We start from the raw sequence: 10,313 nt of genomic DNA, 5'->3' as shown, positions 1-10,313 counted from the left end.
TGACACATTTGTTCTTATAGTGGCTGACATGAGAGCTCCTTGCTGAGCATGATAGTGGGTAGCCGGTAGAGATTTCATATGGTTTATTGCTCCCACTTTCACTGAGGTTATTTATTGAACTGCCATCACAGACCCCTGCTCTCCACAGCCACCCAATGCCTGTGTGCCCCTCAATATGATAGAAGAATTTATGCCACATGAACAGCATACTGAGCTTGAGTATAAGTGTTATTAAGAAGCATCACTCATGCATAGGATACTATTTACAGTAATACATTCACACATGCAGCGACTTCCTATGACGGCTCTTGAAGAAAAAATGATGATAGATTGTGTGCAGGGTGTGAGGCTATAAGAGAGAATGGGTGGGTGTGGGTGTTGGGAGGGGGGGGGTTGGAGGGGAAACTGGATTTCAAGTATTCCACAGGCTAAATGAAGAACAAACATGCACCATACAAGACAGTGAAGGAGAAAAGATTATCATCTGGAGATGAAAGGCAAAGAGAGAGGGAGAGAGATTCATTCACTGCCTCACAGCTGTCTTATTTGCAAGGTGTTGAGAAACCACTTTTTTTTCCCCCTCCAAGAGGATGAAAAGATTCTTCTGAAGCCAAAAGGGTCTGCTATCATTTTTGGGCAGCTTGAGCGGTAGAGATGTTATTAGCATAAATTATCTCCCCCACCAAAGAGATACGAACATGCTAGCTCCTTTCTGCTTTTCACACTTAATTGCCCTATTTACTGAACAGTTGCCCGTGGACAACAAACGCACACACGCTCCGAGATGCATACAGGACAACAGGCAGACACAAGCCAAATAGGGCATGAGTGATACACTGAACTATCTGCCAAACAGCATTAGATACAGTATGGCTGGGGAGGCAGTTAAGTTCCATTCAGACTTGACGTCGGACCGGAAATCCACAGCAAAATGTTAAGTACTGGTTTCATGACTTGTCTTCACTGAGCCATGTTTGATCATGTTTGAAAAAAAAAAAAAAGGTTTTTTAAATGGATTTTTTTTTTTTTAGACCAAATGCGTGATGACACGTGACGGCTGCCGCAGAACGCCTTTAAATGCAAAAATAAACCAAAATTGTCTTATTAAAAGAAATACTTGTTGCATGTAAGGTGCACTCATTTCATCTATTTTCAACTGTTACATCGTCAGCAGCGTTTCTGAAGAGCACAACAGTCTCCTGCTGTAGCAGCTCAAAACAGCCTCATCGAAGTGACCCAGTAAGCAAGAGTGAGGTGAATTATAGATGGCTGCGCTTAATGGACTCTTAGCTTCTCTTCACCTAGCCCAACAAGCTCAGAGTGACGTTATATAAGCAGTGCCAAGTATGTGCTGCTTAAGTTTCAGGTTTATTGCATCAGTTAAATTTTCTGTTAAATAATTCTTCTTTTTTTATGTCAGGTGTCTGAATTATGTGGAAGTTAAGTGATTAGCCAGTCCGTAAATAGAGATAATAAATGATTCCCGGAGATGGGAGGAAGTCGGTGGTGTCTCCTGTGGAACAGCGTGAAGGAACAAATCAACTAGATTGACTTCATTCATTCGGCCGGCCAGGTCATCTCCATAACCCTGGAGGGCCATACAGGATGTTAATGAGGCCGATTGTATCGCAGCCTCCTTCCCATCTGACCAGAGCCGAGCCCCACACCGCAGAGTAAAAACCATTCCTCCAGCCCGAGGGGGTCTGTTGCTATGGTAACGTCCTGAGGCAGTGACCACATGTCAGAGGAAGTCTGGGGGCCATAAGTGGACCGGAGCTCAGGCATGAGGAGGAGGAGGAGAAGGAGGAAACAACTGGTGCCTGCTGTTGGATACAAGTAACCTGAGAGATGTTTCAATCTCAGGGTTTCCTTTTGTTTGCCTCGATTCAACTCTAACCTGTGGCCAACTTGTTGCTCTCGTTGTTCACTTTATCAGTTACACTCATGTCTGACAGAACAGAGCAATAAATCATATTCAGATTATATTAAAATTCAAACAGAAAACCGAAACCGAGCACAGAGAAGTTAATCTAACACAACACGCCGGATGCTTGACGTCTTCCCCAGTTACAGGTGGTGTCCTCCATTTTTAGCTGAGACTGAATGACATCCATATGAGAGCATTTTTCCATTATCAGTTCATTAGAATATGGCAGATAACATAAAATCATTAACTTGTCGTTCAACACAATGAGCTGTGAGCACAATTATTATTATGTTTTACATCAGAAAACAACAGACATGACAACTGATTTTGTTTTTAATTATAATTTCCTTGCAATCAGTCATGTGAGTTTTGGATATGAACACATTTTCATATTCAGAGCTGAGACAATTTGTAAATTAATGAGTTTGCAATACAGAAAAATAACTGGTGGGGGTGGGGTGGACATTTTGAGATTTCTGGATCTCAAGATGAGAAGATTTTCATATATTATAAGCTTCTGATTTTGAATTTTGAGTTAAGATAGTCAAATAAACAATCAATTATTGTCCAGTTCTACTTGCCACGTTTCTACCTTTAAGAGGTAAACTGTGTGTTCTGCTGCAGAATAATAAGAGCTTCTGTCAGAGCTGCTCAGGTTTGAGAAGCTGCTGAAAAAAGGGTTCAAGGAAGGTTCATTGCTCATTTAACCTCCCTGCTCTATGGAGGTTCTCCCTCATGACCAAATCATGATCTTTGCAACAAACCAAACATACCAGCACAACAAGTATCTGATTACAATGAAAACTGTTGTAATCAGATATTTAAAGATTGGTAATTTAATACTTGGTGTAACATACTGCTTCACAAGATGATTCACACAAAAGAGTGTTTATTAAAAAACAAACAAATAAGAAAACCTCGGGCACAGCTCGTTATTTCACAGTGAGATTCTCCCCCTGACCTTCCTCGTCCTTGCCTCTGCACTATGAGCCTGGCTTGGTGACAGCAATGTGAACTTGTGCCGTAATGTACAATCACATATGTGTGATAAATCCTGACCTCGCTGATTTAACGCCTTCCTCTCTTCAAACCCGCCACGTCCGAGCTGCAGGGTCACTGTTAGTGGTGGGGATGATTTAGAGCCACCCGGGCAAAGGGCACCCCTGGATGTCTGGATAAATCTATGGCAGCTTTAACCACATTCAAGCACAATTTGAGGATCAACATGAAAATGTGAATTTTATTAAATGAGTTTAATGATTAGCCTTTCATCTCTGGAGAACAAGAATATCGGTGGTGGGAGCTTTTGAATGTTTTCCAGGGGAATCTACAAGAGATCTTAAAATGGATTCTTCTACCAAACAGCACTACTACCTTATTGTACTGAACAGAAATATATTTCAGCTGTTAAACTAAAAAGAACGGAGGTGAAAATAATACAATTTAGCTTTCTAACTGATTTGCTGACTACCAGAAAATTAAATCACTGGTAATTTAAAGACAATTACAAAGTAAATATGTTCTCTGGTTACAGTTTCCCAAACACATTTATTGGTTTTCCATTTTATTTGACTGAATATCTTTGAGTTTTGTGACGTGAAGATGTCACTGTTGGTCTGTGGAAAACTTTAAGGGGCATTTTCACTTTTTCTGGCTTTTTGTATGTAGAATACACAGCAAATTAAAGAAATAACTGAAAAATGAACTGAAAAAAATACTTACTGGAGAATTTCCTCCACGACAGAAAAATATCAGGTTGACTTTACCGGCACCATTACTGCTCAAACATACTCAAAGAAAATAAAAATAAAGCAGAAAACACTTTAGACCTACTATTTCCTGGTGCCTGCATTTCCTCCACTGTTGTTATGTGCGATATAGCAGAAGCAGAAGTGCTAGTTCTCCTTGAATAGTCTTTAATTTAGCTCATTTAATGCCGTATGACATTAATTAATCAAACAAGTGATGTGACACAAGTGTTTCCTGTTGACTGTGAATCAAACAGGTGCATCATTTCTGTTTCACTCGAAGATATTCCACTGTTGCTTTCACAGACTACCAGCACATCTGATTTTTCTGCATAAATATTTCACTTTCATTTACTCTGACAACAGGACGATAAATGTTGAGCTCTTATGCAAAAAAAAAAACAAAACCAAAAAAAACAATTTAATCTGTAGCATAAAAGCGAATTAATGCATCCACATAACAACCCAGAGAATATCTGGCCAAATTAGCAAGTGCGGATCTAATTCTAGATTTCACCCTAATCAAAAAAAATGTAATTAATTAATCAGATAATTCACTGCCACGCATGGCAGGACGCACATCTGTGCAGCGGTAATGGGGAGGGAGGGAGAGACAAGCCGAGCAGTGCAGCACGAGTGCTTCCGCTGTAGCCCGCTCACCAGCAGTGCTGGAATCCAGTGCAGCTTTTAAAAAAGGGTCCAGCACTCCCAGATAAACTCTCCTGCACTGTACGTGAGCTCTCAGTGCTGTGTGTCGAAGGGACGCACACATCTGAGGCTGTTTGAGGTAACAGAGATGACATGAGGGAGGCAGCGCCTGTACAAGGCAAACATAAACTGTGCCACTTCATCTGAAAACAATGGGGGACAGGACACTGAGTGTGCTCTCATCCACATCTCCATTGTCTGCCCTCCTCTTTTACTCCTCCTCCGAGCATGGAGCATAAGCGGGGTGAAAGAGGGGAGGGGAGGGGAGGAGAAGGGGGGGAGCATCAGTGGGGGCAGTGGGGGTCTGGCTGTGTTCTTTCTCCTCTGTCTGTGTGCGAATGCACAGACGGTTCAGTAGTAATTTGATGTGTGTCCCCGGGGACATTTGATGGATTAAAGCTAAGCAGCTCCATTTCGCAGCACCACCTGATCTTCCACTGCCTGTGCCCCATATAAAGGCTGGCGTGATTGCTGATCTCAGCTAGTCTGACAGTCTCTCTCTCCCTCCTCTCTCTGTCTGTCTCCATCTCTTCTCTTCCTCACTGGTCCCTTAAGCCTGCCGCATCACAGGAGCTATCCAGTGCTGAACAGGATCGCTTTTATTTTTTATTTTTTTTATTTTTCTGGGGGAAGCTGGGGGAGCCAGAGAGTATCACACAGCATCGCCGTCAGCCTTGTTCACCACTGGTTTCCATTTTCTTTCTTATCTTATGTTATTTTTTTTTTGGGACGCCGTCTTCGCATTAACCCGAAAGGATTACCGTCAAGCCAGCTCTACTCGTGTGCTTCCTCAGAGGGTCCTTTATTTTCTCTCATGCGTTTTTCTCAGCTCTGTGTTTTTATCCATTGAAACATGCCCCGCTCATTTTTGGTGAAGAAGATCAAGCTGGATGATTTCTCTTCGTCCAATGTGGCCACCTCCAATCATCATCACCACCTGGACGACTCGTTCACTTTTGCACGCTCCATCACAGACTCGGTGACCAGCCTTGGGGTTCGTCTCAGTGAGAATGGTGAGTTAACATGCCTCCAGTGTGCCCCGCTCCAGTTAAAGATGTGCGAGCGCTCTTGCCTGTACACAGCTCCGGTGCTGATTTCAGCATGCCTGACATTTCCACACTTAGCACAGATGGCATCCTCTTTTGTTTTTTTCTGGCAGGCGAGATTTCCTTTTGCTTCAGCCGATAACATGCTCGTAGTGTGTAAATTAGTGTGAGATGTTACATGCAGTCAGCTGATTTTTTTTTTTTTTTTTTTTTTTTTGCATCAATATCCTGAATAATCCCCTCCAGAGGCACCCCACCCCCATCACCCTGCTCCCAGACTTTTGTTTTTTGACTCCTGTGAAGGACAGACACAATTCAGGTCACAGCCACGGATTAGCTTATGTAAATAGGGAACAAAACGTGTGTATAATCAGCAGAAGCTCCAGTTACGTATTTGTATGACTGTACCAACCCCGCGTTGGCTGAACACACACAGGATGACTATATCTGGTCATCATGTGGACTAAAAAATTCATGAATATGAGAGATGAGTATCAGATGATACATTTGTCCTTAGCTGTTATTGTCCTTGAGTTCCCATCACGGTCCGATCCTCCCTTGCCCCCCTCTTCCCATCCAAATGGAGCATGCACAGTCTCCCCACCCCCATCGCTCCACTACATCTTTCTCTTCCTTCCGGGCATTTGAAAACTAGCAGGGGTTAGAGTTTCAGCCATGCAGGCCTATCGTCGCCACAAGAGACATTAACACACTGTACAGTACAGCCAGGAGGGAGGTGGGGAGCCGGGCTGAAGGGTTAGCAACAGGAAGGAGAAAAAGGAGACAAAAATGCTTGGGGCAGCAATGAGGCTTGATCACGTGACAGATATTGTACAGTAAACATGAAGAAAGGCACATAGCTGCACTGTGGTCAACACACGGACGGGCCACAGTAGGCTCCAGTCGGAGTCGAGAGGCGACCTTCACTCTTAACAGTCTGCTTTGAGCTCGAGCTTCCATTTTGTGGCCACGTTTAGAGGGCCATATGTGTGTGTCTTTGTTGTGATTTGTCAGGATATTTTCACAGTGAGAGAGGCTTCGCGGTCCACAGCTAAATGTTGTGACGGTGCCCACCTGTTATTCAACTGTGTCAATAACGAGGCTCAGCGAATTTTAGATGGCTCAGGACGGGTGGAAAAAAATGCCTGGATTGGTTTGCAAACTATAATGAATTGATAAATTAAAAATAGCTAAAAAAAATATGTCAAGAAACAAAAACATACACTTGTTATACATTTATCAGCCATATATAAAAGCCTGTAATGAACGTTATTGGGATTTCCTGCCGCAGGATTTGATATTATTATTATTAAAAAATCCATTTAATTACTGTCACTCTCTATTGTTCCTAAATCTATTGTTCAACACCATGAAAAATAAGCAGAACATTAAGAAGAAGAAAAGAAAGATAAGACACTACAATGGTGCTGACAAAAGACTTTAATTTAAACCAAGGAATCATCTTTTCATGCTGAGTCAAAAAAATAAATAAATAAAACAAAGCAAAAATAAAAGGAATTTCAGTGTGGCTGAAATACCTAACATCAGCACTTCTGCCGTGCCAGCAGATTTTTTTTTTCCCCCCATTGTGGAGACATTTGACTTGAGTGTCTGTCGAACAACAAAGAGGGGTGGCTGAGAGGGTCCATTAATTACATGCTTACTTTGCATTAGAGAAATGAGCCTATGAGCTGTAAAGGCTGATACAGCGCGAGTCCTAAATGATGAGCTCCGCGTCTGACCTTGAGTAATTGAAACACAGCAAACAACTGTGCTTACACTGATACGGTATGTTTTTGTTGAATAAATAAATGAATAAAGGCCGTGTTGTCGTACACAGTGCATAGGCCCTTCAGCTGAATTCACAACAGTCTGTAGTGCGACCGTAAAACAGGTGGATGCAGCTAAGAATAGATGTTGGATGTGAATTGTAAAGAATTTAGTTCTTTTTTTTTTTTTAAAAAAAAAAAAGACAAATAGATGATTTTTCGCTCTCTCTCAGACAAACACCACCTGTGTGCTGAACCCACGCAGCGCAGCATATTAATGTGTGCACAGGCCTGGTGTTTCCCTGTCCCCTCGATGTCATGGTCATGTCTTTGACAAAGTGGGTGTGTGAACAGAAACCCCTGGGAATGGAGACGCCGTAGTAAGAGAGCACTTAAACTGATTTCTTAATGGCCTGTTTCTTAAAGGCACTTCAGTGTGCTCGCTGCAGTACACAGGTGACCCCTCTTCACAAACAATGTGTGTGATGCCATGTCTGACATTACCGGGACTCAAGCACACTGTGTTCAATAAACTATTATTGTGTGTCACAGACACTTGATCTGTTCCTTGCACTATTTATATCGTCTCCAGCACTTGAATGTTCTTACAGCTGCACTATTTTACCTATGGTAGCCTATTGATCAGTTTCAAACTTTGAATTTCATTAAAAAGCAGTCAATAACTAATTTCCACTGCTTGCTGCACACTGTGCTTAGGAAAGGCTATTTTCTGCAGTTATGCAATATTTCACTATTTCACCACATTTTATATTTGCACTCATGTGTTGTCAACCTATAGAATATCAGCCCGGGAGGCAAAATGAATTCAGTATTTATTAAGCTCCTGAGATTCACACTATACGAATATATTGAGTTCTGTTTGGAAGCATTTAGGTGCCAGCAAGGCTTTTAGCTCCTCTGGCAGTGGGCTACTGTGAACGGAAAGAAAAGACATGAATGATGCCAACAAAAATATATCTCTCTGAAATCATGCTTTGTACAGTTGGGGGAATCGCTTCTGGCGCTCTGTGCTTCACTGCATCACATTTAAACCTGCTTTAAGATGTAGCATGAAATCCAACAGGATGTTACAAGTTCTTCTGGTTCAAAACCAAAAAATGTATTTGCAGCAAAAGACAACCCTCAAATCAGAGATGCAACCTGTCTTAGGACATTTTTAGCACATATTAATATGTAAAAAAAAACCCAACAAAACCCTCTCCAAAATTAAATATCATGAAGAAATTAAGGGTTTGTTAAGGTTTAGAGTTGAAACATCATTCTGTCTGTTTGACTTGTAATGCCAGTAATCACAGAGTATTCATGGAGCACACATAGAGACAGGCTCCAGCCACAGAGGGCTGACATCCCACAGATGAAGAAAAAGAGGTCTAATCAATGAGACTACTTTATTTAAGAGGAGCTTTAATGTGCGTCTTCTCACACAGGAGACCTCTTTGATGAGCTATTATCGAGTGCTCATCCTCACTGTAAAATTGCAATCTTCCCAAACACAGCTGAGCTAGTCATGTTTCCCTGCATCACTGCACTATTGTGTGTACAACCTGAGAGTTCTGGGGGGGAAAAAATGCAATTAGTTCTGAGCTACCTCTCGCTCTTCCACCATTTTACGAAGGGCAGTCATCCAACATGATAATCATGTAATCACCAGCATGCCACTGTGTCCTTATCCATCACAACCCCTGGCCAACTGTGTTTGCCTGTGTCTCCTGCTCAGGCTACATCCAGGATTACATCACGCCATCTGTATACCAGGAGGAGAAGAAGATGGAGCACAAGCTGGCTTCGCCGGTGTCAGATCCGCTCTACACCCAGGTGAGCAGCGGAGGGGAGTACTGTGACCCCGACCTGAAACAACCCGACAGCCCCCAGTCCGGCATGACAGCCAGCGGCTTCTACAGTGGTGAATCGGAGGCCCTGGCCGAGGGTTACACCATGGATGCCTTCTTCATCTCTGATGGGCGCTCGAGAAGGAAGGGAGACGTCGAGAGTCACGCAGGGGGTTCAAGAAGCAGCAGCGCCAACGCTCACGAGAGGGGAACCGGTGCTCGCCACACCTGCAATGAGTGCGGCAAGACGTACGCCACGTCCTCCAACCTCAGCAGACACAAGCAGACGCACCGCAGTCTGGACAGCAAGATGGCCCGCAAGTGTCCCACCTGTAATAAAGTGTATGTGTCCATGCCGGCATTGGCCATGCACATCCTCACCCACGACCTCAAGCACAAGTGCGACGTGTGCAGCAAGGCCTTCAGCCGGCCGTGGCTCCTTCAAGGTCACATGCGCTCGCATACGGGGGAGAAGCCCTTTGCCTGCGCACACTGTGGCAAAGCCTTTGCTGACCGTTCAAACCTCCGCGCCCACATGCAAACACACTCTGCCTTCAAGCACTACAGATGCAAGCGCTGCAATAAGACCTTCGCTCTCAAGTCCTACCTGAACAAGCACTATGAGTCAGCTTGCTTCAAAGGTTCTGCAGACGAAGACGACTCTGGATCAGAAAAATAACCACGAGCAAGAAGCAAAATTTTGAACCCCTCTTGTAGGTTCACAACCAATAACCCTGTTCACTCTGCCCTCCATGCCTTTTTTCTTCCCTTTTTTTAGAAAGCAATATTTTCACTGAGATTACGTGAAGAAACTCTAATGATTATGGCAAAGACAATTTCAAAAGATGCTGGATTATTTCCCTGCACAGTAGCTAATCGTCCACAGAAACATACAATCAAACAACCTCCCCCCCAAATAGAGACTGTAGATGATAGTTGTACACAGTTAAGCAACATGTGCTCACATGAAGGCGGGCACATGTAAACACACACACATATGCACCCACACACTCACACTGACATCTATGGAGACACACACACACACACACACACACACAAATGTACGCACGTGTGCACACACACTCCTACACTTACACACACAATTATTTATGAGGCCTGGCATGTGAATTTTTATCAATGACTATAATGATATTGATATCAATAGTAATAATATTTAGATTCTTGATATTTTATAGCAAATAGTAATGAGAAAATGGAAAAAAAAACATAAAAAAGGACTAACAGTGTTCTTTTGTTTTTTTAGA

The 10,313-nt window shown here is 43.0% G+C and overlaps 1 protein-coding gene across 1 annotated transcript; it reads left to right on the top strand.

Moving 5' to 3' along the window:
- Window positions 1-4,771: 4,771 nt before the first annotated feature.
- Window positions 4,772-9,727, top strand: scrt2 (scratch family zinc finger 2). Its single transcript, XM_046398133.1, has 2 exons — window positions 4,772-5,396; window positions 8,937-9,727. Exons 1-2 carry the CDS (start codon window positions 5,237-5,239, stop codon window positions 9,725-9,727), a joined length of 951 nt encoding a protein of 316 aa, XP_046254089.1. The 5' UTR covers window positions 4,772-5,236.
- Window positions 9,728-10,313: the final 586 nt, after the last annotated feature.

This window comes from Scatophagus argus, chromosome 8, assembly GCF_020382885.2.
Source record: "Scatophagus argus isolate fScaArg1 chromosome 8, fScaArg1.pri, whole genome shotgun sequence".
Classification (NCBI taxonomy): domain Eukaryota; kingdom Metazoa; phylum Chordata; class Actinopteri; family Scatophagidae; genus Scatophagus; species Scatophagus argus.
This window is presented reverse-complemented; position numbering and strand designations above follow the sequence as displayed.